General features: G+C 42.8%; 1 protein-coding gene across 1 annotated transcript; it reads left to right on the top strand.

Moving 5' to 3' along the window:
- Positions 1-1747: 1747 nt before the first annotated feature.
- LOC308690166 (mycocerosic acid synthase-like polyketide synthase) lies at positions 1748-21818 on the top strand (the record flags this gene model as incomplete). Its single annotated transcript, XM_081364488.1, has 7 exons — positions 1748-1770; positions 2239-2320; positions 2403-2556; positions 14946-15106; positions 15542-15748; positions 15936-16117; positions 16221-21818. Exons 2-7 carry the CDS (start codon positions 2263-2265, stop codon positions 21816-21818), a joined length of 6360 nt encoding a protein of 2119 aa, XP_081220614.1. The 5' UTR covers positions 1748-1770; positions 2239-2262.
- Positions 21819-22031: the final 213 nt, after the last annotated feature.

Raw genomic sequence — 22031 nt, 5'->3', positions numbered from 1 at the left:
CCATTAGTCAAAAGTCTTATTGCCACATATTTAGTATGTGTTTTGTGGCCTTATTTCAGAAACTTTAATTTTTAGTTTTTTCGATAACCATGCATAAACATTATTCTCTCAAAAATGAAAACATGTACATACACGTGGCTCACATATTATGGAAGTCCTGTTTGTGCTATATAGAGTGAATTTACACCTTTGCCATTAATATGTTTATAAGCAACTGAAAAAAGCACAAATGTCAGGGCATGTCAGAACATCTCAAGGACCCCAAAAACACTCCAGACCCCAGAGGGTTAACCCCCCAGTCCACAACAAATCCTTCAAATTGAACAGTATTCAGAACAAGAATGAAAAATAAGTAGCTATAAATTACATATACAATATAAAATAAACAATTAAGGGTATAGTGGAATTCATTATAAACAACTTATTACATGGCTTGGTTGAACTCTAATGTAGAATGTGGTCTGTTATTTATTCCTGTTAACAACTTCCTCGCTTCGCGTCGGGGTCCTGATCATATAGGCTAATGGGCTCACCTCTCTCTCATTCGGGAAGAATCCAAATATGTTTCCATATTTGAAATGTAACATTTGGTTTCTAAACTATTTTTCATTATGTAAACAAGGCTTTGTACTGATGTGTTTGGTTGGGCGCGGGCACAATGATTTTACAGAGGACCATTTAAGTTGAGCAGTGTAACTTTTATGTTTGGTTGACTGTCAGCAACTGAGAATGTCATGATCAATTCTACTTGTTGATTAAAGTTAAAATAGTGCATCACTTCAGTTAACATGAAAGAATAAAAGAGCTCAGACAAGTGGGAAAATAGCGTAAGCCAATCAGTCTTGACCGGTTGATGATTTTAGCTTGTCAAATGTGTTTAAAGCATCACTGCATGTTAGGGCTGGGTGATATGACACTACATATCATAGCGATGATAAAAAGTGTGAATTGATGGAACTTTTCCTAAATGGTTTACATAGATGGGCCTATTTGTGGGGTAAGCAAATATCCGTGCAGCTTTTAGTGGGCAGGAATTACTGGAACGTTGCAGTGGAAAAACAAACACTGATGAATGATACTCCACAAACATCTTCAGCTTTTAGTTTTATTGTAGGCCAACATAAAAAATAATATTAAAAAATGAATCTAAATTAAGTCTAATTTTTAATTTTAGATACACTTTCTAATTTTAATAAACTTATAGAAACAAATAAACTTTATATAAAATAAACATAAAATTACTTAAAAAGCATTGGACTACCTGCAAAAAAACCCTGCTGAGTGCTGCTGCTATCACTCGATTGGTTTGTGACGTTGGCGTCAAGCCGTCAACTGTCAACACAATGCCCTCGTCAAGGTGCCCTCAACTCTGTATTTTGTGTGTTTTTTCTCCTTGTGGTTGTGTTGCAGGTCTGCATTAAATCAAAATGATATTCACTTGTCTAATGCAACAGCTAATACCTCTGTGTTGTCAGAATTGAGAAGGAAAATACTGACCATTCAGTCTTTGATATCATTCATATTCTGCTAATTTTGGGGAAATTTAGAGCTAAATTGTCTTAGGTTATATCTAAATATCAAACATGTGATAAAGATTTGAGTCAGCTTTATCTATTTAAAGGAACATTCATAAGAAATTGTTTCATGAGCTAATAGGAAGTCACGTGAAAAATCCTGACCTTTTACTCCTCCTTAAGCTCCATAAATATTGGGTAGACTCCGCATCATGTAAGCGTTTTCAACAAGACAAGATTCAACATGAGTAACCAGGTAAGTCCATATTTTTCATTTTATTTGCTTTATTTTTTCTTGTTCTCCGTGCCAAAATTTAAAATAATAATTATAAAATTCAAAAGAGAAACTATTTAACAAAAGAAAAGTATGGACAGCTTCAGCTTATCAATATATATTATACATTTTCATAAAACAATAAATGTATAAAGTTAAAAAATAATCATTTCATATACAGTGGAATATATATCTACTTTTAGAAAAAGTTTCTTTAACCTTTATTTATTTATTAGCTATATTTAAAATTAAAATTATCCGATGTTCAGATTGTCTCTACATTATACAGGACATTTTTTTTATGGTTGACCTAGTAGTAATAAGTAAATATATATATTTTTTCCTGCTGAAAGAATGCATAAAGAAGAAAGCTAAAATATTAATTGTGATGAATGAATCATTAATTGTGATGATGAATGTTGCCTCACTGTTTATTTTTGCTGTCTATAGATTGTAACACACGGCACATGAAACATGATGGAGGATGATGTAGAAATTGCCATTGTTGGCATTGGATGCCATTTTCCTGGAGGTAGGCTAACATTATTTTCATTATTTGTTCATGCTATGATTTTGGCCTTAATAGTATTTACACTGTATGTTCTCTATTTTAGGCGAGGGACTTGAAAACTTCTGGCGAGTCCTCCTTCATGGAGAGAACTGTACAGTTCAGATCCCGGACGACAGGTTTAAGCTCTCTCAATGGTACGACCCAGACGAGAGTAAGGCCGGGAAGACGCACACGGCTAAAGCAGCGCTCATCGATGGGTACGTCTTCAGTTCATGTGCCCTCATAACAAGATCTCATGACTTTCTAATGTACAGTCATTCGCCCCAACCAGTTTATATGATTCACACCAAGCGTTTTCAACATGATGCCAAGACAGTGAAGATGTTGGATGTAGAATATCTCAAACGGTGTTGCCATGGTGAGGGATTAAAGTAGGTAACAGGAAGAGTCTCATATCTTCTCAACAATTATACATCTTTTATTATGATATAAAACAATACAAATATTAGAAATAATAACTTTTTTTTCAATTAAAGTATGTGTAAGTCAGTGTTAATTTTAAATTCTGATTTAGTTTTAGTCTTAGTCTTTCATCTGAATTTAATTTTAGTCAACGAAATACAACAAGATTTTAATGATCTACAGTATACATAAATCAAGTAAAATTCTGTTGACTAAAATCTTTTACAATAAAAGTTTAGTTAAATTGTAATTGTTAATTTTGAATTTCTCTAAAATGTTCAGTCTGTCCCGAATAGAGTTCTCGTTCTCTTTTTAGAGTTGTCACTCTTATTCAGATCTACATGTCTGCTCTCCTCTTTCTCCCAGATGTTTGCATTTGAGCGTTTATGAGACGTGCAGCGCATGCCAACTCGTGGGTAGATCAGCACGTTACAGTTTAAATGTGCTCATCTACCTCAAACGCAGGACTTAATTCTGACGGGATCTCTTTCCAAATCGTCCCTACCAAACATTTTCATCTAGTTTTTATGTGTTGATGAAAATGTCAAAAAAAATTTGTCATAGTTTTAGTCATTTAAAACTGGATTTATTTAGTTATCGTCTCGTTTTCATCTGTAAAAAAATGGCAGATTAGTGCTATCTGGTAGAAATGAATAAAACAAATAAATTAAAAAAATGTCATACATACTATAACAGCATTTTAAACAGGGCTGAGAAAACGCTCATAAAAACATTATTCAGGCATCATTACATTTCGTAGGTAATAGCATTGTGGATGTATATTTCGACAATATAAAAGTCTAAAATCTGTCACAGTGTAGATTTTTATTTATTAAATTATTGAAATGTAATTTGTATTTAAATGCATTTAAGATTAATATTTTTGTATTAACACATATGTCATGTGTTATATGTCTGCCATGTACAAAATATATACAATACTTTCTGCCAGTCAACCTGTTTATCAGGGTACTGATCTTGTGCATTAACTAGTTCAGACACGCCTCTGCCCTCAGTGTGGAAAAGCGTGAATCGATGGAACTTTTCCTAAATGGTTTACATAGATGGGCCTGTTTGTGGGGAAAGCAAAGTTCCCTTTCATCCTGGGAACTCCAACGTGTCGTCGGGGGAGTTCCCTGACGAATTGGGATCACGCTAGGGAGACCAATTGCCTAGGAGTGAATTAAAACGAGCCAATGAAATTGGCATGCAGGATTTGCATTCCGCAGCCCGCCTACCAGCGCGCCTGAAGATCGCGTCCTTTTCAGGATGACATTTCACTCATGTGTTTCTGGATGCGATCGTTTCCTGTCCTCATATGACGGCCACGTTCATTGTTTCACATGCCTAATCAGTGTGTTGAAGCTGCGTTCGTGGGTGGTTCATGTTCTCTCAAGAGTGCATGACCACGTTGGCACGTTGTTCGTCTCCCCTTTTTAAAGGCTCGAGCCGCTCAGCTTGCCGTGTGCCGTCGAGCGCCGGTTGACAGCGGGGGTTGTCACGGCAACCCAGTGCGCGTCATTCGCCGCTCAAGATGCGCGGTCATGATCAAGACTCGCATGCCTCTATGAGGTGAGTCCCTTTGCTTATTTCCCGATCTAGATTCTCTTCTGGTGTACCAGAGGAGGGCTACTTTGGCAAATAACATTGGTGATCTGAGGGTTACAGTGAGCACGAACCACTCACTCCTCTAGCGCATCGCAAACATGCTGAGACTGTGTTCGTGGGTGGTTTTTGCTTTCTTATGAGAGCATGACCACATCGGCACGTTGTTCGTCTTGCCTGAGGGCTTGAACGCTCAGCGAGCCGTGTGCCGGCGATGGCCACGTTCACTGTCTTGCATGCCTGGTTGACGGCCATGATCGCTGTTTCACATGCCTAATCAGTGTGTTGAGACTGCGTTCGTGGGTGGTTTATGTTCTCTCATGAGTGCATGACCACATCGGCACGTTGTTTGTCTCCCCTTTCTCGTAAAGGCTTGAGCCGCTCAGCGTGCCGTGTGCCGTCGAGGCTTTGAATGGGATTTTGGTCCTTCTCATGAAGGACCAATCATTTCATTTGGGGCCCCAGGGGAGGACAGATGTCGATCGCTACATCGGAGAGAGGGCTGTTATACTCTGAAAATGATGCTGAGTTCCTACTGTAATGGTGTGTTCTCATGCTGAAGATTCAGACTTGACAGCCACACTTCCTGGGTCTAAAGTGCCTAGATGTGTGTGAAAAATTTTGGCAGAATGGAAGCATTTTGGTGCCAATATGGCAAGCCAAACATGCCTAAATCTGCTGAAGTTTTTCCTCTCTCACTACCCCTGCACATTCAGTGCATGTGGGTAGTTCTGATTCGGGGTGGAGCTGTGCTTAGTGACTGACCGTGATTAGTCACAGCGCTGGCCCTCAGTCAGACGATGTCTACACTGGTGGTCCAGAAGCGCTTCAAAACCGCCCGCTCGGAGTTCGTTTCCCCCCGCAAAGGGTAAGGGAAACGATCCTGAGAGGAGCGACCCGGAGTATGTGATGTCTGCTCTTCGGGTGTGTGTGTCATCACCACTCCTTCCCCCGGGCGAGGGCCGGGTGGAGAATTTAATTTCTGTTCCGTCGCTGGTCATCCAGTCAGCGGTACCCAAATTTGAGCAGTCCACTTCCTCTCAGTCACTCACGGGCCCCCAGTGCTCAGATGACAGCGAGGGCTTCGGCCTTGTCACTCTCGTCTCTCGCTGGGTGAGGAGGTGGGAACCAGGACTCGATGCCCCCGGGCCTCGCTCCTCGTTTCCCCTCACGGTCGAGTCTGGCAGACCAGTAAGACCAGTCTCCTCCGTCCGAGAGGGTCAGAATGGCAGTGGTGATCGCCCACGATCGGCGCCACTCTCGTTCCCCTCTCTCCAGCTCGCTGATAGCAGTGACACAGCCTCGGCTGCGTCGCTCCTGTCTGCAGCTGGGCCCGGAGGCGCAGAGACCAGGTCACGAGGAGTCAGGGCCTCGTTCCTCGTCTGTCCCCCTCCCCTCGCCACCGGGCAGCCCGCAGCAGAATGCCCACGGGCCTTCTCTGCCGTCTGCCCACAGGTGGAAGCAGGTTGGTGTCAAGTTAAAACGCCCAGACCCCGCTCTCGGTCGTTACAATGCCACCAGAGCTGGGTCCCTGTCTTCCACCTCGCTGCCCCTCCGCGGGTACGCCGGTGGTTCGGGTGGGTTTGTTAGGACAGTATCTGGAAGCCTGGCTAGCGCTTCCGGGTCCGTCCCGTTGGCTCATCCGCACCATTCGGTTCGGCTATGCAATTCAGTTTGCACGCTGGCCTCCCAAGTTCAGGGGCGTCCACTGCACCCGTGTGCAGTCAGTGGGTGCCCCTGTCTTGCGGAAAGAGATTGATCTCCTGCTGGCGAAGGACGCGATCGAGCCGGTCCCTCCTGCCGAGATGAGGTCCGGGTTTAAAAGCCCATACTTCATTGTACCCAAGAAAGGCGGTGGGTTACGGCCAATCCTGGACCTGCAAGTTTTGAATCGGGCCCTGCACAAACTCCCGTTCAAAATGCTCACGCAGAAGCGCATTTTCGAATGCATCCGTCCCCAGGATTGGTTTGCAGCGATCGGCCTGAAGGACGTGTACTTTGACATCTCAATTCTTCCTCGACACAGACCGTTTCTATGGTTTGCGTTTGAGGGTCGTGCGTATCAGTACAAAGTCCAACCCTTCGGGCTGGCCCTGTCGCCTCGTGTCTTCATGTAAGTCGCGGAGGCGGCTATTGTTCCCATGAGAGAACAAGGCGTTTGCATTCTCAACTATCTCGACGACTGGCTCATTCTAGCTCACTCGCGAGATGTGTTGTGCGATCACAGGGACATGGTGCCCCGTCACCTCAGTCAGTTGGGGCTTCAGGTCAACTGGGACAAGAGCAAACTCTGCCCCATGCAGAGGATCTCTTATCTCAGTATGGAACTGGACTCGGTCGCCCAGACTGCGCGCCTCACAGAGGAGCGCGTCCAGTCAGTGCTCACCTGCCTCAACTCCTTTCGAGGCAGGACAGCGGTTCCACTGAAACAGTTTTCAGAGGCTCCTGGGGCATATGGCAGCCGCAGCCGCAGTAACGCCGCTCGGCTTGTTACATATGAGACCGCTTCAGCACTGGCTTCACGATCGAGTCCCGAGGTGGGCGTGGCAGAACGGTATGCTCCGGGTCAAAGTTACCCCGCGCTGCCGCCGAACCTTCTTCCCATGGTCGGACCCTGTGTCTCTACGGGCCGAGTGCCCCTAGTCCAGGTTTCCAGGCATGCTTTGGTGTTCACGGATGCCTCTGCCATGGGTTGGAGGGCCAGGTACAACGGGCATGCAGTCTTGGGTCTGTGGACGGGGCCCCAGCTGCATTGGCACATCAACTGCCTGGAGTTGCAAGCAGTACGTCTAGCTTTGTGTCGCCTCAAGGGGTTTCTCAGACACAAGCAGTACTGGTCCGAACGGACAGCACTGCGACCGTTGCGTACATCAACCATCAAGGTGGTCTACGCTCCCGTCGTATGTCGCGACTCGCCTCCCACCTCCTCCTATGGAGTCAGAAGCATCTGAGGTCGCTTCATGCCAGTCATCTTTCAGGGGAGCTCTACCGTGTGGCAGACGAACTCTCACGGTTGCCTCCCCTGCCTGGACAATGGCGACTCCATCCCCAGTCGGTCCAGCTGATTTGGAGTGTCTTCGGAGTCGCACAGGTAGACCTGTTGCTTCTCCGGACACTACCCATTGCCAGTGGTTTTACTCCCTGACCGAGGGGATCCTCGACACGGACGCCCTGGCTCACAGCTGGCCCCGGGACCTGCGCAAGTATGCGTTTCCCCCAGTGAGCCTTCTTGCACAGACTCTGTGCAAGGTCAGGGAGAACGAGGAGCAGGACCTGTTAGTGGCGCCGTGTTGGCCCACCAGGACTTGGTTCACAGAACTCATGCTCCTCGCGACAGCCCTCCTTGGCCGGTTCCTCTGAGGAAGGACCTTCTTTCTCAGAGATGGGGCACTCTATGGCACCCGCGTCCAGACCTCTGGAAAACTCCTTGTCTGGTCCCTGAACGGGACGCGGAGGTTCTAGATGGCCTGCCACAGGCACTGGTAGATACCATCACTTCCGCTAGAGCCCCCTCTACGAGGCGCCTCTATGCGTTGAAGTGGAACCTGTTCGTCGATTGGTGTTCCTCCCGTCAGGAGGACCCCCGAACTTGCCCGATCAGAGTCGTGCTTTCTTTCCTGCAAGATGGGTTGGAGCGAAGGCTGTCTCCCTCCACCCTCAAAGTTTATGTCGCTGTAATAGCAGCGCATCACATCAGATTCCTTAAGGGTGCTAGGAGGTTAAATCCACCTCGTGTTTTGCACTCTGTACTCTCTTGGGACCTAGCTCTGGTTCTTAGAGCTCTTCAAAGTCCTCCCCTTGAGCCCTTGTCAACAGTTGAGTTGAATATCCTGTCCATTAAGACAGCGCTCCTGTTGGCATTGGCTTCTTTCAAGAGGGTCGGGGATCTGCAAGCTTTTTCGGTCGACGAATCGTGCCTAGAGTTCGGGCCGGGCCTTTCTCATGTTGTATTGAGACCCCGGCTCGGATATGTGCCAAGCTTCCTACCACTCCCTTCGTGGACCAGGTAGTGAACCTGCAAGCGCTGCCCCAGGAGGAGGCAGACCCAGCCCTAGCTTTTCTCTGTCGTGTCCGCGCACTGCGGGTTTATATTGACAGAATGCAAAGATTCAGAACCTCAGATCAGCTCTTTTTCTGTTACGGAGGCCTGCAGAAGGGGAAGGCTATCTCCAAGCAGGGGTTAGCTCACTGGTTAGTGGATGCTATCACCCGAGCATATGAGTCTCTGGGTGAGCCTTGTCCTCCCAGGTTGCGGGCTCACTCTACTAGAGGTGTTGCCGCTTCCTGGGCTTTGGCTCAAGGCGCCTCGCTGACAGACATCTGTAGAGCTGCGGGCTGGACGACACCGAACACATTTGCTAGGTTCTATAGCCTGCGTGTGGAACCTGTTTCCTCCCGAGTACTCGCTACGGCCAGTGGTGCAAGTGAATAGGTTGTGTCGGCTTGCTACGCCATTCCGTGCCTCGGTCGGATACGTGCGACTTTTGCTCCGTTGGCGCCCTACGTCGGTGAGCCTCGTGAGTTCCTCCATCACCCCTCCGGTGCCAGGCGTGGCGGACCGCCTGGCGCCAGGTCTGCTACCTCTAGTAGGAGTTGCTAGTAGACTGGGTGTCCGCAGCGTTCCCCCCCCCCCCCCCCCCCCGGGGGTCAGGGCACGCTTTCCCAGTGTTATCCAAATCCACTGTGCGGGTCTTGCGGAACAGCAGTGTGATTCCATAGCTAGCTCCCGCAACTAATTCAAGAAACTGCTGCAGGGTAGCTTAGCTGGGCGCTGGAAGGGGCCAGCACCATGGCGTTTTACTTGGGATCCCAATTCGTCAGGGAACTCCCCCGACGACACGTTGGAGTTCCCAGGACGAAAGGGAAGGTCTCGGTTACGTATGTAACCCTCGTTCCCTGAGTACAGGGAACGGAGACGTGTCGTCCCGTCGCCATGTTGCTGTACCTTCGCAGAGGACTGGACACTGTTCGGCTCCTCAGCGAAAAGCACTATGATGCGTTGCTTCCGCCTTTTTATACCCGCGCTGCTAGGCGCGGAATGCAAATCCTGCATGCCAATTTCATTGGCTCGTTTTAATTCACTCGTAGGCAATTGGTCTCCCTAGCGTGATCCCAGTTCGTCAGGGAACTCCCCCGACGACACGTCTCCGTTCCCTGTACTCAGGGAACGAGGGTTACATACGTAACCGAGACGTTATCCGTGCAGCTTTTAGTGGGCAGGAATTACTGGAACGCTGGAGTGGAAAAAGAAGCACTGATGAATGATACTCCACAAACATCTTCAGCTTTTAGTTTTATTGTTCATAAAAAAAGAATAATAAAAAAGGGGTAGTTTAGGGGTAGGACAATATTAATTTACAGTTTTTTTCAATTGCTAAGAAGTGTTTGCCAATTCTTAAAATACTTTTTCTCAACTCTTAACACAGCAACACACCTATATCACACAGTTAGCCAAATAGTAGATGTTCTGCCCAAAACCAAATTTTCTTAAATAAGTACAAACCCGTTTCAAAATCGAATAATTCGATAATTCGAGTCAAAACTCTAGCACTCGTTTTCTATCCAACATGAACACATAGTAAATCATAGCGCAATGACTGTCAAAATACTAACAGTTGGTAGCATCACAAACACTGCATTACTTGTCATGTTTCAGTTCTATCTGTATAGATCAGACATATGAAATCCTTTTTTTTTATTCATTCAGCTGTGTATGTGTAAATACATGGTGCATTAGTAGTAAGTGACAGCATTGCTGCAGGAAAGGCTTTATTAGCAATATGAATTACAATACTTTGTTTACTGTAATACAGTAAATAGCAACTGCACTGATAGCCCTCATAAAATGCATGACTTACCTGTTGGTTTGTTGAAAAATCTGGATAATGGAAGCAACGGTTGACAATCTGAGATTAGGCTGGACTCTTTCACCAGCCTTTCTCAATGATAGACCGTGGTTTATCACATGGTCTATGATGGTGGCTCTGATTTCATCCATGACAACAGCTCTTACTCTCCTCTGAACAGCAGCACACATTCTTACTCCTCTCCCCCTACCTCTCCTTCTCCCTTGTCTTGGTCCAAATAGTCCTCTCCCTCGTCCAGACATTTTCTTTCTTTTTCTGCTTCTCTGTTGTTCTGTGTTGCTTTGAACAAAACTAATCCAAAGAGTGACTTTATATTGTGTATGTCCATGTAATGGAAAGTCTTTAACACCTGGCTATGTCTCTGTTTGAGATTGGAATCAGCTATTTCTTACTGTAATGATCAGTAATTTAAAAATGCTTATCAACTGTTCTATTTGATATATATATAAATATATATACATCAGTGGGGATTTCTTTAAGACTGCAAGGGAAGCTCGGCTTCCCCTATAATGTCAAAAAAATTAATGATCAAATATGTACTATTGTGTTAACATTTTATTGACAAAAAATGCGTTAGAAAACGTTAATCTCAAAGACGAGTTCGTTCAGAATCAGCTACATACAGCAGGTCGGCTGACTCGATCTCCTTCTCATATTTTCCCGTAGCGTCACAGACAGTGCATTTCCCTGTTGAAGCCCAGCGTCCATTGACTTCAATGGGGCTGCTCTGAACCGTTTTTTTCAGCGCTTCGAAACTAGACGGTCATTGGATAAATGCTGCGGTTATGTCCCGCCCACGGACGCTCAGCGTCTCTGGGGGTGAATGAGGAGTGGGCTGGCCCGGACTCCGGGCTTCCGCATGATGATTGGAGGGGCTGCATCTCCTTTTGATTGACAGCGATTTCATACAATAAAAAGTCGCTGCCGCTGAAGCTATTCGAGCTCAGTCCCATCGCGGATTTTTCAAGTGATAGTCATAAGATAAACTGCTGCTACCTCTTTCTTGGTATTTGCTTGTCGAAATTGCTAGCCATTTTTCATAATACATTTCACACAATTATACATGTATACCTTTATTATATTATTACTTATCCTATTATATTTTTTGTAGTATTATTAGTAATAATTAAAACAATAATTATTAAAATAATAAAAAAATAGCCTATATATTATTATTATTATTATTATACTTTATTATATTGTTATTTATACCTTTATTATATTATTACATTTATACAATTATACCTAACTCTGCTGGCCATTGAGAGGACACACTGGTCAAGTCACTGGAAAAGACACCTTGTTGGAACGATATAGGGTCACAGAGCATTTTCTTGAAAAGGAACATTGGGCAGAATATACGTATAAATAAATGGACAATTTTTATGATGTAGGCCGAAAATGAGCTTCCCCTCTTTGAAAGACCAGCAGCCGCCACTGATATACATATATATATATATATATATATATATATATATATAGAGAGAGAGAGAGAGAGAGAGAGAGAGAGAGAGAGAGAGAGAGAGAGAGAGAGATTTTTTAGAGAATTCATCCATTTCTTAAAGGAGAACTCCGGTCAATTTTAACATTGAGCTAATTTTTTTGTACATTTGGAGTGCTGTCAGTACAGAGAACAACGACAAAAATCGGTGTTGCCTACACTGAGTTATTCTATTTTTAAAATTTGCACCCTGGTTGACTTCACTGGGGCAAGTTTTAAACCTGCTTTTAGCCTCTTAACATCCTTGATGTGTCATTACAAGTGCACAGAAAATGTGAGTGATTCTGAACACGAGTGAATCTGACTGCAGTAGATGTGAAAGATATGAATAAAAATTATGTTATTTAAGCCAGCGCAAATACCTGTTTACATCCTGTTTTTCGGTTGAAGTCCAAAGTAATCGATTGCCGAGTTCACGCGCGTGATCATAGGTAACTAATGCGCTGGCTTAAATAGCATCATTTTTATTCATATCTTTCACATCTACTGCAGTCAGATTCACTCGTGTTCACTCTGAAGGAATCACTCACATGACCTGTGCACTTGTAATGACACATCAAGGATGTTAAGAGGCTAAAAGCAGGTTTAGTACTTGCCCCATTGAAGTCAACAGGGTGCAAATTTTAAAAATAGAATAACTCGGTGTAGGCAACACAGATTTTTGTCGTTGTTCTCTGTATTGACAGCACTCCAAATGTACAAAAAAATGAGCTCAATGTTAAAATTGACCGGAGTTCTCCTTTAAGCCATGCCTGAAAAACCTATGAAACTTTGCTGTGAAAAACTTAAAGGACAAGTTCGGTATTTTACACTTAAAGCCCTGTTTACAGATCGTTTCTGATTAAAAAGAACGGTTAAGATTAAAATTTGGACACATGCTGCTGTCCAGAGAATTTTAGGTTTATTTCGTTTATTTCATGCGTTTTATGAAGGATTGTTCCAGTGCCCATAGGCTGCCATTGTGTAGGTGGGGTGGGGGGTGGCGAAAGAAACCTAAAATTCTCGGGACAGCAGCATGTGTCCAAATTTTAATCTTAACCGTTCTATTTCATCAGAAACGATCTGTTAACAGGGCTTTAAGTGTAAAATACCGAACTTGTCCTTTAATGTATGTAGTGCTTGGGCTTGGGTGTAACTGAGGGGCTCTATAGTGCCACCAAATGCAGGCTGTGGTCGGGATGTAGTTTCTCCGATATGTGCACTCAGTGTTCATTTGGTTTTATCTGACTGTGAACTTGATAACTTTAGTATTTTCGGGAAAAATTAAATCTTCTCCGGGTCAAAATGATCTGAACACAACCTGAGGGTTAATAATTAAATTATTACTTTATAACATGCAGTTTCAACTCTCAAATCTTTGTTTGTTTCATTGTTATACAGTAGGGCTGTCAATCTTCCTTTATAATACTATTCGAATTCCATTCCTTATTTTATTTAATATTCGAATAATATTCGAATATTAAATGCTAAAATTCATCCTATTATTAATATTTACGACATTACACAGTCTTATGGATCGTCAATGCGTGATGTTGATCGGGCTCATATCTTCACAGATAAACCGTCAGTTTGTCTGATATTGCCTTTTGGCGGACAGCTGGTAAGCCCCGTGATGAGGAGAGAGGCAGCAAATAAGTAATTCTTGCCTGGTTTAGCACGGCGGTTCCTCGGACAGATCGCCTAGCTTGTCAGGTTGTAAGTTGTCATAAAAAAATAACGTATATTTTTCTCTCCGTTTTGGCCTTCCGTCCACAATGAGACGGCGTTTTTATTAATGAAAACGCACTCCAAAGTGGATACATTTGAAAACGCCGTTTTCGAGTTGTAGTGTGGACTGTGAATCAAATTGTTGATCTCCGTTTCCGTGGAGACTTTCCTCTCCGCGATTTTTGACAGTTGTTATGACGATACAGCGTGGATAACGTGCACGATTCAAAAACTTTATTGTTTATCAGACGAGTCAAAGCATTTAATTTTCACATGCGTGTGCCAAGGCGGCGAGAAAGGCAAGATTGCATTTAAAAAAAATATATAAATAAAAAAACAATATTCGAATAGGAACTTCAGCATTCGAATATTATTGATTTTTTTAATATTCAAATTATATTCAAATTTCGGAATTCGTTCCAACAGCCCTATTATACAGTAAATGTCAATAGCCCTTGTTTTGATTTTTCATGTTTGTTATAAGCTTATTTGGAAATTACCATAGATGTAGTATTTCATCCTTACTGTTAATTGACACCAGCCACACTTACGTTTCAATTGCGGCAATTGCTGCTGTTTTGCAAAATGTCCCTTTGCGCCACCTGGGGGTCATTTCGTGAATGATATTGAAATGCGAAATAATTTTTGCCGCGGTGACTTTTGCCCCAGTGGCTAGTGTGGCGGTAATAGGCATTTTGGTTGACTACCTACTGTATATATATATATATATATATATATATATATATATAATTCATTAATTCACACTACTTTTTCTCTGTGTCTGATTCAAAGCGGGCAAATTGTTTGATCTGACAAGCAGTAATTGACTAAAATAACTGTCAGTTTTACCCTTCCAGTCAAATATTGCACTGAATGCATAAATAACAGCTTTAAAGGAGTTGTATGTAAATTTATGACTGTCCTAAAGCACAAAAATACAATAATATGGTTGAAGATATTCATAAAAACATTGTAAGTGAACATACTTTAACTTTTTGCGCCATGCAGTTCCTTGCCTCCATGTTGTGCATAAAATGCATAAAAATGTAATGCACAGCTAGCCTTGTATTATCCCTTGTTTAATTAAAAGGTACCAGAAATACAGGAAATAGCATCTACACCAGCAAAACATTTCTGGGGGCACACAAACACACACACACACATACACACACACACACACACACACACACACACACACACACACACACATTTTTTTGCTTCTGACACCCATGCTTTCATGCTATTTTTTTAGGTTTAGGGTTGTTGTTAGGATTAATGTGGGTTTCTCCCATACAGTGAAAGTCAGTGAGGTTCAATGTTGTTAGGAGCGCACTAACTTTTAAAGTATCATCATGTTCCTCTGAAGAAAATAAGTCATACAGGTTTGGAATAACATCACGTGAGGATGAGTGATGATGGAATTGTCCTTTTTAGGTGAACTCTCTGTAGGATCTGAACTCCAAAAGCAATAACCCCATCATCATTTACCTTTTATTCTCTGTAGCTTGAATGAGTTTGACAACAAGTTCTTCGGCATCACTAATGCTGAAACAATCACCATGGACCCTCAGCACAAACTTCTGTTGCAGTGCACCTACAGGGCCCTAGAGGATGCTGGGATACCAATGGAAAAGGCCAGTGGAACGCGCACAGGAGTATTTTTGGGTAATATATGAGCTAATATAAGATGCATTAAAAAAAGTTTCTTTTGGTGTCTTTAATCCCAGTGAAAAAAGTGTATGCACTAACTGTAACTGCATGGGAAGTACCTTCGGAGCAACCTTAAGATTCATTGCTAAATAGCACATACATTTTCTCAGTTTTTCCCGCTATTCAAAAGAGGGATCTAACTTGTCCTGACCTCAATATGTGCACTTGTGCTTTAACTCATTTGTGTCACAGCACAAACAGCACACAAGGTGTCCACAGCTAAGGGCTGGTGACATAAATGTTGCTTGTCCGAGCCCTGCAACTATTGTTGCTTTGAGCAAAACACTTAACCTTAGGTTGCCTTGTAATAGGAATACAGTAAGTGACTATAGACAAAAGCATATCGCCAGCAAACTTGTCTAACATGTTTTTTGTTTGCTTGTTTTTCAGGACTCATGAACAGAGACTTTGAGCTGGCAAATGTGAGGAATAATATGAAATACATAGACCACACCACAGGCACTGGCTCTGCAATGAGCATAGCTGCCAACCGCATCTCATACATCTTCAACTTCACTGGACCCTCACTGACCATTGACTGTGCCTGCTCCTCATCCCTCGTCGCCCTCCACTTAGCTTGTCAAGCCATAAAACAAGGTAGTCTTCAAAAATATATGTATGTTAACCATGTGGATCCATATACGGTATAGGCCTATTGTATCTGTACTAATATACAGTGCTGCGGAAATGACATTAGATGCTTCATGTTTTAAGTATGTTTTGCTTTTGAATTAATCAGGCTCTTCCTATCCCCCTAAGTTGTGTGGTTATCTGTATTCAACAGGAGATTGTGACATGGCCTTGTGTGGCGGTGTGACCTGTATATTGGAGCCGACCGTTTTTGTGACTCTCTCCAAGGCAAAAATGATCTCCTCTGATGGAACGAGTAAACCTTTCAGCAGCAAAGCAGACGGATATGGCAGAGGTGAAGGATGCGGGGTCGTTTTATTAAAGCCTCTGAAAAAAGTAAGTAAAAAGATTGTCTCATATAAACACAACACAATGACAGCAATGTTCCTAATGATAAACTACTGCAAGAAACACCCATATGTTGTCTGTATTTTGACAGGCTTTTGAAGACCATGATCATATTTGGGGTATCATCAGCAAAACTGCAGTAAATCAAGATGGCCACACCGTTAGTCCAATCACCAAACCATCCATGGTACAGCAGGAGGAGTTGCTCAGAAAAATCTACTCAACAGAGACTAATCTGACTAATGTTCAGTACATTGAGGCTCATGGGACTGGGACTCCAATTGGAGATCCAATAGAGGCAGGTAGCATCTCAAAAGTCATTGCCAAAGCAAGACCTCAAAAGTCAGGGCCACTCATCATTGGTTCTGTTAAAGGCAATATTGGACACACAGAATCTGCCGCAGGTGTTGCAGGGCTCATAAAGGTTGTTTTGATGATGCATCATGAAACCATAGTGCCATCATTGTTCTACTCCATGGAAAACTCTAGCATAGACACTGAATCTCTCAATATCAAAATCCCAACCACAGCAGAAAAATGGATAAGTGACCGCAGATCAGGGAGGTGTGCAGGAATCAATAACTTTGGGTTTGGTGGAACAAATGCACATGCAATTGTCAGACAATATGTGCAGTCAGAAAAGCCAAAAGCTCAGCTGAGAAGCAAATCCCATCAGTATTTTGTGGTCTCTGCAGCCTCCGAAAAATCCATGAAAAATATAATTAAAGATACGGCAGAACAGATCAGCAAAGGGAAAATATCAGATCTACAGTCTTTACTGTACACATCTGCATGTAGAAGAAGTCACTTGAAACACAAATACAGGAAAGTATTTCAAATATCATCATTGGAAGATCTGCAAGTGAAACTGACTGCTGCTGTGGAGAAAAAGATTGTACCGTCAAAGACAGACTCCAAGCTAGTTTTTGTGTTTTGCGGCAATGGTGTTACATATCAGGGTATGTGCAAGCAGCTCCTAAAACAAGAGCCAGTTTTTAGAGTGGAAATCTTGAAGATTGAAGCTCTGTTGCAAAGCCATAGAAGTTTGAATCTAAAAGAGATGCTGGAAAGTGAATCTGATCGAGGTTTGAATCTGATACAGATGCTGGAAAGTGAATCTGAGAAAATTACAGAGCTATCTGATCCAAAGATTGTCCAGCCTCTTCTGTTTGCTATTCAGGTTGCTGTTGTCAAACTCCTGAAACACTGGGGCATCAGTCCTGATGCTGTTTTGGGGCACTCTATTGGAGAAGTCGCTGCAGCTCATTGTTCTGGTTTGCTGTCACTTGAAGATGCAGTGAAAGTCATCCACTATCGCAGTTCTCTACAAAGCACTGTGACAGGAGGGAAGATGCTGGTAGTCAGTAATATGGCTGTTTCTGAAATTTTGAAAATTCTACCATCTTATTCAGGAAGGGTTTGTCTGGCTGCTTATAACAGCCCTCAGTCCTGCACCCTCTCAGGAGATGCAGATGACATTGACAGGCTGCAACAGAATTTGAGCAACTCAGCCAGAGGAAAAGATTTGTTCCTTCGCATTTTAGATGTACCTGCAGCATACCACAGTCACAAGATGGATCCTATTTTATCCAAAGTGGAACAGAGTATAGGCTCATTGCAGGCACATAATTTGGAGACAGAATTGTTCTCAACAGTGACAGGTGTTAGTTTGTGTTCCTCAGATTTTATTACTGGTGAATATTGGGCAAAGAATATCAGAGAGCCAGTTGAATTTGAGCAAGCTGTAAGGTCTGCAGCTAAAAACAATAGGAGTGTGATATTTGTTGAAATTGGTCCAAGAAGATCTTTGCAGAGGTACATCACTGAGACTCTGGGAAATGACTTCACTGTGATCCCCTCAGTGCAGCCTGATAAAGATCACGAGACCATGCTTACTGTTGTTTCCAAACTGTTTGAGCTTGGGATCAAAGTAGACTGGGAAGCGTTCTACAAGGGTTTTGAGGCTGAACCAGTTCCCTACCCACGATACCAGTTTGATGATGTGAAGAGAGATGTCTTCCCTTCATATATGCAGTTGATCAGTCCTACTAGCAACCATCCAGTAGTTACACAAATGGGTACAGACAGTTCAGTGTTCAGCTGTGATTTATCTTCTGAATCAGTGGCCTTTCTGCAGCACCACAAGCACAGTGGGGTTGCCATCATTCCTGGGGCATTTTATGCAGAGTTAGGTTTGGCAACTTACATGGCATATGCAAAGCCTAAAGTCCCACTTAGTTCTCTGCAGCTCAGCATAACATTCCAGAGTCCATTCGTTTTCACCCAGAATGCCCCAGATATAAAAGTTCAGCTGCATCATTCTGACCAGGCTGATAACACATGTAACTTCAAAATACACTCTACTTCTGCAGTCTATGCGTTTGGCACAGTAGAAGCAAAACCAGGTAGAAGTCCTGAAGAACAGTTCATTTCATTAGACTGTATTTCCAAAAGATGCACATCCCACTTGACGACTGAAGAACTCTACAATCATCTAAGTCAAACAGGATTTGAGTATGAATCTGTCTTCAGAAATAATGCAGATGTTTATTGTGGGGAAGAATTTAGTGAGGCTATATCTATTGTGAAGATCTCAAAGGAATTACTGCCTCAATTACATGACTATCACCTTCACCCTGTGGTCTTGGATTATTTCATGCAAATTGTTCCTGCAACTGTAGGGGTCGAATCAACAAGACCTCAATTTCCTGCACAAATAGAAAGCCTGACTGTTTTTGAACCATTGCAAGAGGAGATGGTTGTTTATTTGAGAGCAGTACATGTGGGAGAAGATGATTTTGACATTTGTGGCTGCTTAGCCAATAAACAGGGTAGGGTGTTGGTTGAACTCAGGCATGTGAAGATCAGAATGCTAGGAAGTCGTTCTCAAGTAGTCGAGGAGTACTTCTTTCACAACAATTTCAGTATCATCTCTGAAGTTGCCAGATTTGATACACCAATTAAGGCACTGGTCTTTTCTGACCAGGTAGGAATTTCTGAAGCTTTGCAACAGTACTTGGACCCAACATCTAGATATGTGTCATCTTCAAACAGTAACACACTGTTAGAAGATGGAGTTGAACTTCTTTTGTCAAAACTGAACATTTCAAATGTAAAGAAAAACTTCCAGGAAATTTTGTTCATGTGGGGTGATGCAGACCTATCCTCTCTTGAATCAGAGAAGGTCTTGGACAGTATGGCAGGGTGTTGTGAGATTTTCAGAAAGATTGTCGGATATCTCAAATCACTTAATTTCCCAGGTGATATCCGAGTAATAACCTATAGGTGCTCTGAGAGCTTAGTGGAGCACATAAACCCTGGGTTTGTTCTGTCAGGCATGACAAGAGCATGTGCAGCTGAGTTGCCAGAACTTTCCTTCCAGCTGATTGACATGGGCTCTGATACTTTTGAAGACATCGAAGCTTTGGTTCAGGTCCTCAGGTCTTACCCCTGTAACAAATATCCAGAGCTAGTAGTGAAGGAGGGCAAAATTCTCAAGCCTGAAATCAACCACACACCTTTGCCAACCATGACAATCTCTTCAAGAAACGTCCACATGTTGCAAAATGAAGACTTCATTTTGCAAACATCTGACCCATATATAATGACAAATCTCTCAGCGACAAATATGGATAATCATACTGAACTGAATCAAGGAAAACACGTTGAGCTTCACCTCAGTAAAATCTGTGTTCATTCATCAGATTACTTTCCAGTCAGCATTTCTGACCTGAATCATGGTAAGACATTGTACTGGAACAAGCACACAACTGAAAACCATAAGCTCTTGGCTCTTGACTTCAGTGGCACTGTCACAGCTGTGGGTAAAGATGTCAGCAAATTTAAAGTCGGTGATCATGTTGTGTCTTGTTTCCCTGTGGCTGCCACATCTAAAGTAGTTCTCCCAGCAGCTGTTTGCTGCAAAGCAAAAAGGCTTTCATTCCTGAAAGACGTGCCTTGTGTCTCTTATATGGTACTGGCTTGGCAGATCCTGCATGAGGCTTTACCCAAGGCTAAACAGCAAAGGAAACTGGGTATTTTCTCCACTGTTCCTGACTCAGCTCTGATGAATGTGTTAATTACTATTGCACACAGATTAGGTTGGAATGTCAGAGTGAGCTCACAGGCTGATCAGCTGTTTTGTAATTTTAGTGAGGTTGTGGGAGCTGTTCTTCTACCTCCTTATAATGTAAAAACCGTTGAAATAGCTAGCAGTGTTAGAGGCATCAAAGACATTGTGTTTGTCTGTGACAACCAGGCAGATTTCCCATTGAATTTAAAGACATTCAGTACAAATGAGGAGGTCTTCTTCCATGTTCTTTTCATGTCCCAAATAATGCAGAAACGGTCTCTGCAGACACAAATGCCACAAATCTACCGTTGGCTGAAATCCTTGGATTTGGACAGAAAGTTATTGTCTTTAAACGCAACAGTTGTTCAAAGAGTGAAATCTCAAGACACTGATCTTCTGTCTGTAAAAGAATCTGAGTCATACTTCAGATGCCAGATCATACCCATTATCATCCTGAACAGTGAAGACAAGCACCAGCTGTCTGACATTCCAGTAATGCCCAAACACAGTCTATTCAAGAAAAATGCTGTCTATATTGTCACAGGGGGTCTAACAGGGTTGGGCTTTGAGACAGTAAAGTTCATTGCTCAGAAAGGAGGAGGGAACATTGTCATTCTGTCTAGAAGTAATCCAAACCCTCAGATGCAACAAGAGATAAGTCAGGTCAGTAGTGATTGGGGCTCTGTCATTAAGTCTCTGCCATGTGATGTTTCTGTATCTGAGAAAGTGGACCAGACAATTGTAAACATTGGAAAACTATTTCCATCAAGTCCCATCAAAGGGGTGTTTCACAGTGCGGTTGTCCTGCATGATGGGCTGATTGAACGTCTTGACAAATCTCTTTATGAGAAAGTCATGAGGCCAAAAGTAAACGGAGTGATTAACCTTCACCGTGCTACCATACAGTGCAATCTGGATTACTTTGTGTGCTATTCCTCTGTCTCTGCCTTCATTGGGAATGCCTCACAAACTAATTATGCTGCGGCTAATACATTCATGGACACTTTCTGTCAGTATCGCAGAAACATTGGGCTTTCTGGACAGTCCATTAATTGGGGGGCTTTGAATCTTGGCCTTCTTCTGAACAAAGTCCATATCCAAAGATTTCTGGAGGCAAAGGGAATCATGCTTTTGGAGATTCCAGAAATCCATGAAAGTCTTGAGCAGTGCCTCTTGATCAACAAACCTCAACAGGTTGTATGCAGATTCAATTTAAAAAACAACTGGAATAACATCCTCAGTCAGAACAAATCACTGAAGGTACGCTTGTTCAAAATAGGAGAGGAAGCCATCATTAAAGCTGGAGTGTTCATATCTAGACCTGAACAACCCATGACATCATCCTCACCACGTGATCATCTGAGGTTCATGATTAGCGAAATGACTGGTGTTGAGATGGATGAGCTGAATGATGATGTTCATCTTTTTGATTTAGGCATTGACTCAATGTTAGCCATGACTCTGCAGAATGTTCTCTTCAGTGATAGAGGTGTGAATGTCCCTCTAGTGACTCTTCTGGATCCAAATAGCACACTGGCAACTGTTATCAAAGTCCTGGAGGAGAATTGTGTTGACGAATATCAGAGTGAAGATGAGAGAAATTCCACATACTTATAATGGTGATTTGCATTGAAGGGGATGGATTGGAATCCACTGCTGCTTCAATGTATATGTAATGAGTGATTATCATCAAGGTATTAATCAATATTTTTCCTTCTAAATATCACATGAGTTGAATGACTTCTCTGGAGATTTTATTTTGTTATTGAAGTTACTAGTGTGATTACTGACATGTTATTTTCATGTATTCTTTTTAATGTCAGTATTTGA

This window comes from Scardinius erythrophthalmus, assembly GCF_964197995.2.
Source record: "Scardinius erythrophthalmus genome assembly, chromosome: 1".
Classification (NCBI taxonomy): Eukaryota; Metazoa; Chordata; class Actinopteri; order Cypriniformes; family Leuciscidae; genus Scardinius; species Scardinius erythrophthalmus.
This window is presented reverse-complemented; position numbering and strand designations above follow the sequence as displayed.